The sequence below is a fragment of the Trachemys scripta genome, chromosome 12 (genome assembly GCF_013100865.1).
Source record: "Trachemys scripta elegans isolate TJP31775 chromosome 12, CAS_Tse_1.0, whole genome shotgun sequence".
NCBI classification, from domain to species: Eukaryota; Metazoa; Chordata; order Testudines; family Emydidae; genus Trachemys; species Trachemys scripta.
Window position 1 is genome coordinate 33936532 of NC_048309.1, and position 17660 is coordinate 33954191.

At 40.6% G+C, this 17660-nt stretch overlaps 2 protein-coding genes across 2 annotated transcripts; both read right to left on the reverse strand.

Annotated features, from left to right (window-relative positions):
- Positions 1-352: 352 nt before the first annotated feature.
- Positions 353-1321, reverse strand: LOC117886212 (olfactory receptor 10A4-like). The gene has a single exon (XM_034787873.1). It carries the CDS (start codon positions 1295-1297, stop codon positions 353-355), a length of 945 nt encoding a protein of 314 aa, XP_034643764.1. The 5' UTR covers positions 1298-1321.
- Positions 1322-14615: 13294 nt separating this feature from the next.
- On the reverse strand, positions 14616-15560 carry LOC117886211 (olfactory receptor 10A4-like). The gene has a single exon (XM_034787872.1). The coding sequence runs from the start codon at positions 15558-15560 to the stop codon at positions 14616-14618; it is 945 nt and encodes a 314-aa protein (XP_034643763.1).
- Between the last annotated feature and the right edge of the window lie 2100 nt (positions 15561-17660).

The following is a 17660-nucleotide window of genomic DNA, read 5'->3' on the forward strand; positions in this document are numbered from 1 at the left end:
AAGAGAAGCTCTTAAGAGAAGAGTCTAAGCAAACAAAATAAGCACACATAAAAAGGAATAGAACAAAATAATATTCTTGGCATTTTAATGAACTTAAACCACGTACAGTTTACAGGATTCATTCAAGCCCATCAGAATTTCAGGTAACAATCACCCCTCCTGAATCAAAAGCTGATTCTCTTCTCCCCTACACTAGTTTCAGAAAAGATGAATTTATTTTGGGAGGTGCCAGTTCTGATTTTTACCAGTATGACAGAGAAGGGATTCGGCCCGTTGACTCCAAGGCAGTTACTTGGGTAAATAAGAGGAGAACCAGCCCCATGAACAGAATGGAGTTCTAGGCCTGAAGAAATTACATTTTCTCTGAAAAGAGTTTCCTCCCCAATGTTCTCCTCAAGGCGCTTTTCACCTCTTTGTTCCTCAGGCTGTAGATTATGGGGTTTAACATGGGAGTGATCACTGTGTAGGAGAGAGAGATGAGCTTCTTGGTGTCTGGGGAGTAGTTGGATTTGGGTCGGAAGTAGGTCGAGCTGGCTGTGCCATAGAAGAGAGTCACTACCACCAGGTGGGAGGAGCAGGTGGAGAAGGCTTTGTGTCTGCCCTCTTCTGAGGGCATCCTCACGATGGTGGTGATGATCCGCATGTAGGAGACCAGGATCAGCAGGAATGGGACCATGATGAAAAGCACAGTAGCTATGAGGGCCTCGATTTCAAAGAGATAGGTGTTGGAACAGGCCAGCTCCAGTATGGGAGGGGCATCACAGAAGAAGTGGTTGACTTGATTTGGCCCACAGAATGGCAGACTGAATATCCACGTCATTTGCACAGTGGCCACTGGAAATCCAGAGAACCATGAGAGTCCAGCCAACTGGAAAGAAGCCCTTCTATTCATGATGTCTGGGTAGCGAAGCGGGTTGCATATGGCCACATAGCGATCATAGGCCATAGCGGTCAAAAGGCAGCACTCAGCTGTCCCAAAGAAGGAAAAGAAATAGAGCTGAGATGCACAGCCGGCAAAGGAAATGATTTTATTTTCCACCAAGAGATTGACAAGCATCTTCGGGACGATGACCAAAGTGAAGCCGATCTCTAAGGTGGCCAAGTTCCGGAGGAAGAAGTATATGGGGCTATGGAGAGAGGGGTCAATTGATGTCACCAGGATAATGAGCATGTTTCCTGTCAGGGTTATGGTATAAACACCAAGGAAGATCAGGAACAACGGAACCTGCAAGTTGGGGTGATTGGAAAACCCCACAAGGATGAATTCTGTGACAGTCGTGTGATTCCACATGCTCATTATATTTCCTCAGTGTGTTTCATCTGGAAGAGAGTTTTATAAAGCAGTCTTGTCAAAGAGTCAAGTATCAGGGGGTAGCCGTGTTAGTCTGTATCCACAAAAACAATAAGGAGTCTGGTGGCACCTTAAAGACTAACAGATTTATTTGGGCATAAGCTTTTGTGGATTTTTGAAGTGTGTTTTTTTACCCACGAAAGCTTATGCTCAAATAAATCTGTTAGTCTTTAAGGTGACCCCAGACACCTTGTAGTTTTTGTCAAAGAGTGTGTGTGATCATTTTTATCCATCAACTACACATTTATTTGGGAATATATATTTCTAATTGATCATAGATAGATAGATAGTTAGATCTATATCTTTATATTACTATTTGAATCTCTCTCTCTAATAATCTTATTTCTCTATCTAGAACAAACACAGGTAGACCTGCATCCTTATTTAGGGCTTAATCCATTAGCTACTTGGAACCCTAAGTTCCTATTGATATTGGTTAGATTTTGAGGGCCAAACTACACCTAATATGACCACGGCTGTTACAGACTGGGGGCTTGTATGCACTACCACTTATATTAGTATATCTTACATCGCTCAGGAGTGCGGATAAGCCACCATTCCCAAACGATGTAATTACACTGACTTAAGTGCAGGTGTGGACAGTGCTATGTTGGTGGGAAAGCTTCTCCAGCCAACTTAGCTACCGCCTCTTGCAGAGGTGCAGTTATTATGCCAATGGGAAAACTCACTCACGTTGGTGTAGAGCATCTTCACCAGATGCGCTACAGCAGTGCAGCTGCATTGGTGGAGCTGCATCGCTGCAGCATTCCTAGTGTAGACTAGCCCTGAGATTGGGCTTTTCAAAGAGCCCAAGAGCGTGAGGTACATATCACAAAGGGAACTGGGCATCTAATTCTTTAAAAACTCTCTAGGTGCCTTATTCTGCAAATCCTCCCTTCAGCTTTGTAGTCCTTACTCATGTAAATAGCCCTGCGGATGTTATGACACTGTTCCCTGCATGCCAGTGTAAATATGGGAGCCATGGGCCAGGTCCTCAGCTTGTGAAAATGGGTACCTCACTATTGATGTCATTATGTCAGTTGAGGGTCTGAGCAGTCAACCTTTGGGTGAGACAAAACTGGATTCTGGCTTGTTCTGTGTGGCTGTGAAAAGGAGGAAAAGAGCAGTTCTGGGCACTCATACTGGAGCCAGAGAAAATTCTGATCAGCAGGCTAGAGCTCTGTCCCATGCACATCGTCTCCCAAGCACAGTATAGCCAGTCTCCTGCCTCTGGATCTAATTGCTATTGACCAGGCAGTGCCGGGGCAGCTGGGCTCGGCAGGCTCCTCCATGGTTCTATTGTGCCGTGGTCAGCTGGGCTTCACAAACTACCACAAATTGAAGTCAATGTCTGAACTCCCATTGACTTCCACAGGAACAGGGTCAGACACAAAATGGACTGTACATGTGATCAACCAGAAGAGGATATTTGGGATAGAAGGTGACATCTGTCAGAATCTCACACAGAACAGTGCACAACTGTGCAGTGTTTTGGGAATTTTTGTGAGACATATCATGGTAAACACCTACTAGCCCATTTACAAATATTGCTCTGCATTCTTTAATGCCCATGAAGAAGTACTGTAGCCCCACTCTTTTATGTGACAGATTAAGACTATGCACCTCAGAAAGAGAGTAAACTGCATGGACGTGGATTTATGTTACCTCAGGAATCTATTTTTCTCTATCCACCCTACTGGCTTTTCATAGAATAATAGACTATTAGGGTTGGAAGAGACCCCAGGAGGTCATCTAGTCCAACCCCCTGCTCAAAGCAGGACCAATACCAACTAAATTATCCCAACCAGAGCTTTTTCAAGACAGGCCTTAAAAACCTCTAAGGATGGAGCTTCCACCACCTCCCGAGGTAACCCATTCCAGTGCTTCACCACCTTCCTAGTGAAATAGTGTTTCCTAATATCCAAGCTAGACCTCCCCAACTGCAAATTGAGACCATTGCTCCTTCTTCTGTCATCTGCCACCACTGAAAACAGCCTAACTCCATCCTCTTTGAAACCCCCTTTCAGGTAGTTGAAGGCTGCTATCTCACTCTCCTCTTCTGCAGACTAAATAACCCCAGTTCCCTCAGCCTCCCCTCATAAGTCATATGCTCCAGCCCCCTAATAATTTTAGTTGCCCTCCACTGGATTCTCTCCAATTTGTCCACTTCCCTTCTGTAGTGGGGGAGTACCAAAACTGGACACAATACTCTAGGTGTGGCCCCACCAGTGCCGAATAGAGCGGAATAATCACTTCCCTCAATCTGCTGGCAATGCTCCTACTAATACATCCCAATATGCCATTGGCCTTCTTGGTAACAAGGGCACACTGCTGACTCATATCCAGCTTCTCATCCACTGTAATCCCCAGGTCCTTTTCTGCAGAACTGCTACCTAGTCACTCGGTCCCTAGTCTGTAGCTGTACATAGGATTCTTCCTTCCTAAGTGCAGGACTCTGCACTTGTCCGTGTTGAACCTCATCAAATTTCTTTTGGCCCAATCGTCCAATTTGTCTAGGTCACTCTGGACCCTATCTACCCTCCAGCGTATCTACCTCTCCCTCCAGCTTAGTGTCATCTGTGAACTCGCTGAGGGTGCAATAAATCCCATCATCCAGATAATTAATAAAGATGTTGAACCAAGCCGGTGCCAGGACCGACTCCTGGGGTGCTCCACTTGATACCGTCTGCCAACTAGACGTCAAGCTGTTGAACACTACCTGTTGAGCCTGACAATCTAGCCAGCTTTCTATCCACCTTATAGTCCGTTCATCCAATCCATACTTCTTTAACTTGCTGGCAAGAATACTCTGGGAGAACGTATCAAAAGCTTTGCTAAAGTCATGATATATCACAACCACCACTTTCCTCATATCCACAGAGCCATTTATCTCATCATAGAAGGCAATCAGGTTGGTCAGGCATGACTTGCCCTTGGTGAATCCATTATTCATAGAATCATAGAATAGAATCATAGAATATCAGAGTTGGAAGGGACCTCAAGAGGTCATCTAGTCCAACTCCCTGCTCAAAGCAGGACCAATTCCCAGCTAAATCATCCCAGCCAGGGCTTTGTCAAGCCGGGCCTTAAAAACCTCCAAGAAGGAGACTCCACCACCTCCCTAGGTAACGCATTCCAGTGTTTCACCACCCTCCTAGTGAAATAGTTTTTCCTGATATCCAACCTGGACCTCCCCCACTGCAACTTGAGACCATTGCTCCTTGTTCTGTCATCTGCCACCACTGAGAACAGCCGAGCTCCATCCTCTTTGGAACCCCCCTTCAGGTAGTTGAAGGCTGCTATCAAATCCCCCCTCATTCTTCTCTTCTGGAGACTAAACAATCCCAGTTCCCTCAGCCTCTCCTTAAAGTCATGTGCTCCAGACCCCTAATCATTTTTGTTGCCCTCCGCTGGACTCTTTCCAATTTTTCCACATCCTTCTTGTAGTGTGGGGACCAAAACTGGACACAGTATTCCAGATGAGGCCTCACCAATGTTGAATAAAGGGGAACGATCACGTTCCTCTATCTGCTGGCAATGTCCCTACTTATACAGCCCAAAATGCCGTTAGCCTTCTTGTCAACAAGAGCACACTGTTGACTCACATCCAGCTTCTCATCCACTGTGACTCCTAGGTCCTTTTCTGCAGAACTGCTACCTAGCCATTCGGTCCCTAGTCTGTAGCAGTGCATGGGATTCTTCCATCCTAAGTGCAGGACTCTGCACTTGTCCTTGTTGAACCTCATCAGGTTTTTTTTGGCCCAATCCTCTAATTTGTCTAGGTCCCTCTGTATCCGATCCCTACCCTCTAGTGTATCTGGACAGATGACTAGGGAGGAGTATAAAAATATTGCTAGAGCATGCAGGGGTGTAATCAGGGGTGTATTGACTGTTCCTGATCACCTTCCTCTCCTCAAAATGGATTCCTTGAGGACTTGCTCCATGATTTTGCTGGGGACTGAAGTGAGGCTGGCCCATTTCTAGTTCCCCGGGTTCTCTTTCTTCCATTTTTCTAAAAGATGGGCACTATATTTGCCTTTTTCCAATCATCCAGGGCCTCCCCTGATCACCATGAATTTTCAAAGATAATGGCCAATGGCTTTGCAATCACATCAGGCAACTCCCTTAGCACCCTTGGATGAATTAGATCTGGACCCTTGGACTTGAGCATGTTCAGCTTTTCTAAATACTCCTTAATCTGTTCTTTCACCACTGAGGGCTGCTCACCTCCTCCCCATACTGTGTTACCCAGTGCAGCACTCTGGGAGCTGACCTTGTCTGTGAAGACCAAGGCAAAAAAAGATTGAGTACTTCAGCTTTTTCCACATCATCTGTCACTACGTTGCCTCCCCCATTCAGTAAAGGTCCCACACTTTCCTTGACCTTCTTCTTGTTGCTAACATATCTGTAGAAACCCTTCTTGTTACCCTTCACATCCCTTGCTAGATGCAACTCCAATTGTGCCTTGGCTTTCCTGATAACACCTCTGCATGCTCTAGCAATATTTTTATACTCCTCCCTAGTCATCTGTCCAAATTTACACTTCTTGTAGGCTTCCTTTATGCGTTTAAGCTCACCGAAGATTTCACTGTTAAGCCAAGCTGGTCGCCTGCCATATTTGCTATTCGTTCTGCACATAGGGGTGGCTTTTAATCCAGTATTTCCTAGTTTTTTGCGTTTGGATCTGATAGTTCTAAGCAATCCCCACCCAGCTATACAATAAGGAAGAAGGAAATGAATCAGTAACAGTAATAATAAATAAAAAGATAATATTCTTCCCAAGTTTAACAAAATATTATACCATCATTGTAATTTATCTATCCATCTATCTGCCGAGAGAGATATTATAGATGTATTATATTGAAAGTAGGGCTGTTGATTAATCACAGTTAACTCACACAAAAAAGTAATCTCATTTAAAAAAAATAGTCGTGATTAATCACAGTTTTAATCGCACTGTTAAACAATAGAATACCAATTGAAATTTATTAAATATTTTGGATGTTTTGTACAATTTCAATTGCAACACAGCATACAAAGTGTACACTGCTCACTTTATATTATTATTTTGATTATAAATATTTGCACTGTAAAAATGGAAAAAGAAAAAGTATATTTCAGTTCACTTCATACACGTACTGTAGTAGAATCTCTATCATTAAAGTGAAACTTACAAATGGTGACTTTTTTGTAAAATAATTGCACTGAAAAACAAACCAAAGTAAAACTTTGGAGCCTACAAGTCCACCCAGTCCTACTTCTTGTTCAGTCAATTGCTAAGACAAACAAATTTCTTTACATTTACAGGAGATAATGCTACCTGCTTTTTATTTACAGTGTCACCCGAAAGTGAGAACAGGTGTTTGTATGGCACTTTTGTAGCTGCCATTGCAAGGTATTTACGTGCCTGATATGCTAAACATTCGTATGTCCCTTCATGCTTTGACCATTGTTCCAGAGGAGATGCTGATGATGCTAGTTAAAAAAATAATGCATGAATTAAATTTGTGACTGAACTCCTTGGGTGAGAATTGTATGTCTCCTGCTCTGTTGAACCCGCATTCTGCCATATATTTCATGTTACAGAAGTCTCAGATGATGACCCAGCACATGTTGTTTGTTTGAAGAACACTTCCACTGCAGATTTGACAAAACACAAAAAAGGTACAAATATGAGATTTCTAAAGATAGCTACAGCACTTGACCCAAGGTTTAAGAATCTGAAGCACCTTCCAAAATCTGGGAGGGACAAGGTATAGAGCGTGCTTTCAGAAGTCTTAAAAGAACAACACTCTGATGCAGAAACTACAAGACCTGAACCACCAAAAAAGAATATCAACCTTCTGTTGGTGGCATCTGACTCAGATGATGAAAATGAATAATATTGGTCCACACTGCTTTGGCTCGTTATTGAGCAGAACCTGTAATCAGCCTGAATGCATGGCCTCTGGAATGGTGGTTGAAGCATGAAGTAACATATGAATCTTTAGCGCATCTGTCATATAAATATCTTGTGATGCCAGCTACCACTGTGTCTTGAGAATGCCTGTTCTCATTTTTAGGTGACTTTGTAAATAAGAAGCTGGCAGCATTATCTCCTGCAAATGTAAACAAACTTGTTCTTCAGAACGATTGCCTGAACAAGAAGTAGGACTGAATGGACTTGTAGGCTGTAAAGTTTTACATTGTTTTATTTTTGAATACAGTTATTTTTTGTACATAATTCAACATTTGTAATTTAAACTTCCATGATAAAGAGATTGCACTACAGTACTTGAATGAGGTGAATTGAAAATTATTATTTCTTTTGCTTTTTACAGCACAAATATTTGTAATAAAATAAATATAAAGTGAGCACTGTACATTTTGTATTCTGTATTGTACTTGAAATCAGTATATTAGAAAATGTAGATTACATCCAAAAATATTTAAGTAAATGGTATTCTATTGTTGTTTAACAGTACGATTAATCATGATAATTTTGTTTAAATTGCACGATCGATCACGATTATTTTTTTTAATCGCTTGACAATCCTAATTGAAAGATAGATTAGTGATAAATTAATAAGTGGGTGAATCTACAGGCATACATAGAACAATATTCTACCTAACATAGCTAGATAAATAAAGAGAGACAGAGAGAGAGAGGACATGACATTGTATTACATTAGTAGAAGTTCTTATGCTTTGAGAAACGTACTTGGAAAAGCAAAATGAAGTCCTTGGTTTATGTGTCACAAAGGTCGAAAAGATGGGCCTTGATTTTGATCCTGCCTCAGGAATTTGGAATTGAAATACCTATTAAAAGATCATTCCCCGTGTAGAATTATTCTTTTGCCTCTGTTGGCCAAATAGAAAGTCCTTTGATGACAATAGGCTTTGGATCAAACCCTATTTGTTCATACGCTATCTTCATTCTTATTAAAAATTAATTTCCAATGGTTCATATGCCACTTCATTCACAACGTATATTACAGTCAAATTGACACTATTACCTGGAGAGTCGGTTATCAGGATATTTATCACTAAGTAATATTGTTTGTAATCATTACAATGGAAAAATAATAATAAAAAGAAAAGGTAGTAAATAAAATTATAGATAAAAAAATTATGCCCATTCAATTAATCACTTGGCAAATTAAGAATTATTTTCTTTTTGTCAAAGTCACTTAAATAAACTTTAGTTTTCTTTGAAAATAGTCAACCTTACCCTTCTCTCTTATTTATGCCAATTTTAGACTGTTGTGACTTCACTCACTCCACTGGAATTATCCCTGATTTCTACCAGTGTGAAGGAGAGGAGAAGGAGCCCCATTACCTGAAGTGGAGTTCGTCATGATTTACACCAGGGTGAGTGAGAATGGAATTACCTCTCTAGCACTTTTTTGCCAGCCTGTAGTTTATAAAAAAGGTTTTCAAATGATCCAGTATTTATAGAGACAATACCGAAAAGACTGACCATGTGAGTCCACACTCCTGATTTTTCTCATTCTCACTGAAATCTGAATCCAATCTAGTGACTTCAGATAACATTTGATCAGTTTACATGTAAAATATCGGGGGGGGGGGGGTAGTTGTTTTTGCCCCCTCAGTGTGAGCCTTTCAAATTCATTCTGGGCCTAAAGACTGGAAACCCCAGGACACTCTGTCTGCTGTTCCCACTTCAGAGAGTGACTTCACCTAAATCTCCGTCAATTTAGAATCAGTGTCTGCCCCTAGTTGTGCTCACATCAATCCTCAAAACTCCATTGACTTCTACTGAGTTACTGCGTATTAATACCACACAGCAACTGATACCAGAATCTGGCCTTGGGGAGTTACTTTGGACCAGGTACTTAAATATATTTAAGTGCCTAGTGAGATTTTCAAAACCATCTAGGTGCCTAACATATGTTGAAATTATTGATTTTTAGGCACTGAGATCATTGTGAAAGTTCCAATAAATGCCTTTACAGGTGTCTAAATCCTTTAAACATCCAATTCTATAGCCTTTTTCTACTGACTGAACAGCACATGGCTGTATTCTGAATTCTGTCTCTGGTTCCTCATCATTACTCAGACTGAATAGAAACCTACTCCATTTTTACTCTCCTTGAAATCATGGGGGACTACTTGCAATTTCTAATGTACTTGAAGACTATCTGAATCATGCTCTCTCTGGGTTTCTGTCTTATATGTCTAAGTGATTTTCCGTATCATTAAGAGAAATATACAGAAGAAGGGCCCAAGACACCTCTCATGTACAGTGGTGTTAATCAGGAATAAGTCCACTGAAACCCAAGGAGTTACTAGTATAGGTCAGAGGAGAGTTGTGACCAAGAAGCATAAGAGAATAAGTGTAAGAGAAATATCAATTCTCATATTGGTCATCTGAGCTCAGTAAGTTCTTCACTTACCTCCAAGAGAAGCTAACTCCAAAGGATTCATGGATGGATTCTACATGAGTATATGAACTTACTTTAATGACCAGTGGGACTTGGCTCCTAGCCACCTTTGGGGTTAATTAGTGGAAATGACACACAAACTCATTAAAACAATGTTTACCTTTTGGGATCCCAAGAGTCCATGAAGTGAATCTTGTTCCTAAGGATTCTGGGGCTAGATCATCAGTTTTTATCAGTTTTTCCCAATAGCTAATCTAAGGGCTGGTCCCCACTTAGTCCGGACTTCGGACTAAGGTACGCAAATTCAGCTACGTTAATAACGTAGCTGAATTCGAAGTACCTTAGTCCGGACTTACCGTGGTCCAGACGCGGCCGGAAGTCTCCCCCCGTCAACGCCGCGTACTCCTCTCGGCGAGCTGGAGTACCGGCGCCGACTGTGAGCACTGCCGGGATCGATCCCAAAACATCGATGGCGTGCCGCCGGACCAGCCGGTAAGTGAAGACTAGGCCTAAATCTCCTTTGCTGTAGATTAAGCCCTTTACTTCTCCTATCTTCAGGTGACATGGATAACAATTGATTTTTTTTTTCATTACAACCCTTAATATATTTGATTACTGTTACAGGACTCCATCAGTCTTCTTTAATCATGAGTAAACATGACCAATTTTTTTCCCTCTCTCCTCCTAGGTCATAAAACATAAGAACATAAGAATCAACATATTGGGCCCTAACAAAGGTCCATGTAGTCCAGTTTCCTGTCTTTCAACAGTGGTCAGTGCCAGAGGGAACGAGCAGAACAGGTAATCCTCAAGTGATCCATCCCCTGCTGCCCATTCCCAGCTTCTGGCAAACAGAGCCTAGGGACACCATCCCTGCCCATGAAATTATCTAGTCCTTTTTTTCAACCCTGTTATAGTCTTGGCCTTCACAACATCCTCTGGCAAAGAGGTCATGTTTTCTAAGCCTTTGTTCATTTTTCTTGCTTTCCTCTGGAGTATCTCCAATTTGTCCACATATTTCTTAAAGTGCAGCACCCCAGAAAATGTTTTATATCTTACCAAAACTTATTACCTTTACAATACTAGCATTACCTTGTAAATTTATTTTAAAAAATGTTTTGAAAGAAAGTTGATGAACAAAATCTGTCTGTGTTTTCTTTTATTTTTAATTCCATTTTGAATAATTCATTTTTCATTCACCTCTCTTTATTTTACAGTATTATCAGGATCTATTGGAGTGAGAGTGAAGAAGATTGGTTGGTGATGAAATAAGTGGATTTTAGAAAATAAGCCTATGTTTCAAAAAATAACTAACTTTTGGAGGCCCGAAAGTTTGAATGTCCCACTTGAGGTGCCATTGAAAGCCCCTGATTTTCATTACCCCCGTCCCCTCTGGCCCCACATACCCTTTGAAAAACAAGCCTCTTTAAAATTCTAGTATTTGGGCACCCAAAATTTGTTGCAGCAAAAATTGCTCATTGCTCATCAAATTACTCACTGCTCATGAAATAACCTCCAAGATATCTAACCCAATATTTTTGCAGTGTTCTTTACCTTTCTTACTTACTTTCTCTCTCACATGTTAAATAAAGAAACAGAGAATCTGTCTTTTTTTTTCTTGTTTATTCTGGTTTGTTTGAATACGTGCTAGCTTCAGTCCTACTGCCGTGTTGAATAATTTTCAGCCCTGAAGGAAAAGGACTACTTCAGTTACATAATGTCAGAGTCATAGAGTATAAGGCTAGAAGGGACAACCAGATCATCTAGTCTGATGTGCTAGCGCTGCTAGGATGGCACTGGTGCTAGTCCTCCAGCACCACCCAGAAACCACACTGTAAACCCAACAACTCAAATTAGACCAATGTATTACAGCCACCAAGAGGTTAGACTATTATGTGCCACAGGCAAAGAATAGGGGTCCCAAGATGTACCGATGCCTGAGGCCCTGTCAATGGCCAGCAATTAATGTATTCCCTCTGCCTTTCAGGCACAAACTCTTTAATGAGTCAGTGAACAAAGAAACTGTTCTACATTCTGTTGGATTGTTGATGGGGTTCAGAAAAGCATTGAGCTTTCTTACCAATGGAAGCTCCAATTTACAAAGCTACTCTAAGAGCTTGGAAGCCCAGTTCCCCATTATTGCCTAATATTCCTTGTACCACACCAAATGAATGTAAGATCAATTTTCCCATGTTGTTTTCTATAATTGTTGGGTGGAAGTTAGCATCTAAATTTGCTCCACGTAGGTCTACTTTCCATTGATATCTATAGGGCAGACCCCCAGATGATGTAAATCAGCAATAGCTGCATTGATACCCGTGGCCCAGACCCCAGTTTGTGTAAATAAGCTACAGCTCCATTGATATCCATGGTCTTTTATTGGACCAGCTTCTCTTGATGGAAGGGACATGCTCTTTAACTTCACAGAACTTGGTGAGGTTCAATATGTGGTGCAAGAAGAAATTATGGGGCTACTCACTTTTACTGAACTATTTCATAAGAGAGAATAAGGGTCGTTAGCAAGCAGGGCTCTCTGCATTACTTATAATTGATGGAATTTATTGAAGAAAGTCTCCCGGACACTTTCTGGTCAGGCAACAAATCTATCTATCTATCTATCTATCTATCTATCTTCATCCACAAACCCCTATAAGTAGGTGCACCAGTACAAAACTAGATATGTAATATATTTACAAATAAATACTAGATAAATAAATATCATTCCCATTTTAATGTGAGGTGAGTTGTATTGATTAAAATCACATTTACATATTTAATTTCCATTGGAAGAGTTCCAGTCACTCAGATTCTTTTCAGGCCAGCTGGAAAAAGAACAGTTGTGTGATATACACTGATATACAAAGGAAGTGGGAATTACTTTCCTATATCTGGTTGTGCAGTTGTCATGATGATACCAGTTGAAATCCTGAGTTATGAAATATAAGGACATTGGAATGCTTTTCATAATGATACAAATGCAGGGTTAGGTCTAAGTACACTACACTGTTTGACACTTCATGCCAACTGCATGACATTCAGTTTACTTAAATCACTTCACATACTTTTGTGAAAGAAAGAAAATCTAAACAGCAGTAAAATAATAGGAAGGAGAAATGATCTGATGTTTAATATTAATTCATGAATATTACTATGGTGCCCAGAGACCAGGTTCTTTGTGCTACATGCTGTACAAACCATTCCCCACACAGATTACAATCTCAGAAGATAAGTGACATACAATAAGTACAGGGCGAGGGATGCAATCCTATTTATAGAACTTTTATATAACCATGTATATGTGCAATTAAAAAAATATTCTGAAATAAAGTCCTAACAGCCTCTCAAGCTGGCTATCATGAATTACCAGGGTTTCCACTGGCAGAGCAGGAAAGCTATGTCTTGAGAAATGTCCTTGTTCAAATGCTCTTAAATGCTACATATTTGCTAGTTGTATTTTAAATGCTGGGGAAAGAGGAGTTGGAGTAGTCACTTGCTCTGGGGGTTGCATATAGGGATTCAAATAGTTGGAAATGCTATTATAAGGCTGCGATAAAGATATCATAAGGTCCAGGTAGGAGGAAGAAGAAGAAGAAGAAGAATCGGCTTATCTGAGTTTAAAATCTGTGTTTCTGATAGTGGTAGTGAATGTGGTAGTGAATTTCCCTTTCTAATAGTTTTACTTGAAAAATTAAGGTAATTTAGGATAAATTTCCTTCATTTTAATTACTCCCCATATGAGCCATGACTTTTTTCTCACTCATACCCATCTGAACAAAACATTGCTTTACTAAAGTTAATAGAGCGACAGCGGAATAAAGTAGTATCAGGACTAGAATCTTTATGTTGACTTTAATTATCACTAATTTGTTCGGGATCCAAGAGTGACAGTCCCAAATCACCTCATGCCCCTTGAATCCTATGGCAGTTCTGAATGGTCAAGACCTCAGAAGAAACAAGCACTATATTGATTTGGTGTCACTAATAGGGATTTTTCTTCCTTGGCCTATTCCAAAGTCCAAAGAAGTCAATTAAATGACCCCCTTGAGCTTTGGGTCAGACCCCTTCTATGATTGGAATAACTGCCTATAGAAGCAGCTGACCATTCTATCAGATATTTGTTTCTGTTAAATATTCCCATGAGGTACCTTAGCAGCATTTCCAAATATTTTAATTTGTTGATTATTATCTGAAATTTTATATCTTCATTTTTTTACTCCAAAAAAAAAAGAAGATTCTAGTGAAGAAACAAGAAGAGAGTCAAAACAAAAATGAACAGAACAAAATTATACTCTCAGTATTTTACTGAACGTAAACCAGGTACAGTCTGCAGGATTCATTAAAATACATCAGAGTTACAGGTAAAAATAACCTTAATCATCATGAGACAAACCCAACTCAAAATCAATGCAAGTGAACACACAGATTTATAGTACTTAGAATAATGATTAAACAGATAAGTCTTCTCAGACTTAATTACAGCAGACCTAGTACTCCGCTCTGGTAAAATTTGCTGGTGAAGAGAAGCTCTTAAGAGAAGAGTCTAAGCAAACAAAATAAGCACACATAAAAAGGAATAGAACAAAATAATATTCTTGGCATTTTAATGAACTTAAACCACGTACAGTTTGCAGGATTCATTCAAGCCCATCAGAATTTCAGGTAATAATCACCCCTCTGAATCAAAAGCTGATTCTCTTCTCCCCTACACTAGTTTCAGAAAAGATGAATTTATTTTGGGAGGTGCCAGTTCTGATTTTTACCAGTATGACAGAGAAGGGATTCGGCCCGTTGACTCCACGGCAGTTACTGCTGATTTACACTTGGGTAAATAAGAGGAGAACCAGCCCCATGAACAGAATGGAGTTCTAGGCCTGAAGAAATTACATTTTCTCTGAAAAGAGTTTCCTGCCCAATGTTCTCCTCAAGGCGCTTTTCACCTCTTTGTTCCTCAGGCTGTAGATGATGGGGTTTAACATGGGGGTGATCACCGTGTAGGAGAGAGAGATGAGCTTCTTGGTGTCTGGGGAGTAGCTGGATTTGGGTCGGAAGTAGGTCGAGCTGGCCGTGCCGTAGAAGAGAGTCACTACCACCAGGTGAGAGGAGCAGGTGGAAAAGGCTTTGTGTCTACCCTCTTCTGAGGGCATCCTCACGATGGTGGTGATGATCCGCACATAGGAGACCAGAATCAGCAGGAATGGGAACATGATGAAAAGCACAGTCGCTGTGAGGGCCTCGATTTCGAAGAGAGAGGTGTTGGCACAGGACAGCTCCAGCACAGGGGGGCTGTCACAGAAGAAGTGGTTGACTTGATTTGGCCCACAGAATGGCAGACTGAATATCCATGTCGTCTGCACAGTGGCCACCGGAAATCCAGAGAACCATGAGGCACCAGCCAACTGGAAACAAGCCCTTCGAGTGATAATATCCGGGTAGTGCAGCGGGTTGCATATGGCCACATAGCGGTCGTAGGCCATGGCGGCCAAAAGGCAGCACTCAGCTGCCCCAAAGAAGAAGAAGAAATACATCTGAGCTGCACATCCGGCAAAGGAGATGGCTTTATTTTCCACCAAGAGATTGACCAGCATCTTCGGGACGATGACCAAATTGAAGCAGATCTCTAATGAGGCCAAGTTCCGGAGGAAGAAGTACATGGGGCTATTGAGAGCAGGGTCAAATGATGTGACTAGGATAATGAGCACATTTCCTGTCAGGGTTATGGTATAAATCCCAAGGAAGATGAGGAACAATGGAACCTGCAGGTTTGGATGATTGGAAAACCCCACAAGGATGAATTCTGTGACAGTAGTGTGATTCATTATTCTCATGATGTTTCTTCAATGTGTTTCACCTGGAAGAAAATTTTATAAAGAGGTCTTGGTGAAGAGTTTGTATGATCATTTTTGTCCATCATGTACCTAATTATGTGGGGATATAATTGCTAATTGACTGTAGATAGATAGATAGATATCAATAGTAATATATCAAAATCTCCTTTTCTCTGATAATCTTATTTTTCTATCTAGAACAAAGACAGAGAGACATGTATCTGAATAGATCTATCTAATCAACATCATCTATATATATCACTATTTGTTTCTCTGTTGCTCAGGAGTTAAGTACTAATCTATATTCATCTCTCTCTCTCCCCAAACACAAGATCTGAAACTCTGTATATGGCCACTGAACATTATTCACATTTTTACTCTATTAAGTAAAGATTAATACTTTTGTGAATCATATCTTATGCTATTTCACAAGCTCTAATCTGTAAGGGTTGGCTGTCTGGGAGAATCCATAATTTTCTTTATCTCCTCATAGCATATCCTCTTTCATGTTGCCTATTGTGGGTGTCAGCTGTATAGTGCTCCTTTTATTGATATTTTGGGTATGAAGTATAGGGAAGAACAATCATTGGATCTTCTGTGGCAGATGCAATGTGATGGGAATGTTCAGCAAAATTATCCAATTTGGAGAAGAGTGGTGTGGCGTGAAATCAGAAGCCTCTCTTCTGCATAAGAACATTTTGAGGACATTTTACCAATCATGTAATGATGTTTGTCACAGGGTATGTCTACACTGCAGTGTAACCCCAGGTTTCAAAATCAAGTTCAAGCCCCCCTCCCCTTACATCTACACCCAAATTGCTCTAACCCAGGTAGGGTGACCAGATGTCCCGATTTTATAGGGACAGTCCTGATTTTTGGGTCTTTTCTTATATAGGCTCCTATTACCCCCCACCCCTTGTCCCGATTTTTCACATTTGCTGTCTGGTCACCCTAAATCCAGGGCCCAGAGCTACTGACCAGGCAGTGATGGGGGCAGCTGGGCTTGGCAGGCTCCTCCATGGTGTTATTGTGCTGTGGTCAGCTGGGTTTCACAAACTACTGTCTTGATAAAATAGAAGTGAATGGCTGAACTCCCATTAAGTTCCAAGGGAATGGGGTCAGACACAAAACAGGACTGTACAAAGGACAGTTGGGATAATAAGTGACATCTTTCTGAAACTCACAGTACAGTGCACATCTGTGCAGTGATTGGGAACTTTTTGTGAGAGATATCGGGCTAAATGCCTACTAGCCCATTTGCAAATATTGCCCTGCATTGTTTAATGCCCATGAAGAAGTATTGTAACTCGATTCTCTTACATGTTAGACTGAAGACCATGCACCACACACACACACACACACACACACACACAGAGTAAATGTCATGGACATGGATTTATGTTACCTCAGAACTTTATTGATCTCCATCCACCCTACTGACATTTGAGCTAGTAGTTCCAGGTGTTAAGGACCTGGAGCTAATAGTTCTAAGCCATCCCATCCAGCTATAAAATAAGGAAGAGTGAAATGAATCAGTAACAGTAATAACAAAAATCGTAAAAAAATCATGAGCTTAACAAAATATTACACCAGCTATCATGTCCTCTCTGTGTCTCTTTCTGTATTATCTATCTATCTATCTATCCAGAGAGATATTGTAGATTATTTTATATTGAAAGACAGATTAATTGAATAATTAATATACGGATGGCTCTACAGACTGATATATAGTAAACTGTTCTTCCTAGGATAGATAGATAGATAGATAGATATGAAAAAGGTTTTCAGATGATCCAGTATTTATAGCTGTTATGGAAATAGCTATTAAAAGATCATCCCCTGTGTAGAATTCTTCTTTTACCTCTGTTGCCTAATACAAAGTCCTTTGCTGTCATTAAGCTTTGGATCAAACTCTATTTCTTCATACGCTATCTTCATTCTAACTTAAATCTAATTGCCAATGGCATACATGCCGTTTCGTTCACAATGTATTTTTCAGTCTAATAGATGTTATTACCTGAAGAATCGGTTGTCACTATATTTATGCCCAAGTAGCATTGTTTCTCAAGGTAACCATATAACGATAATAATAAAAATAAT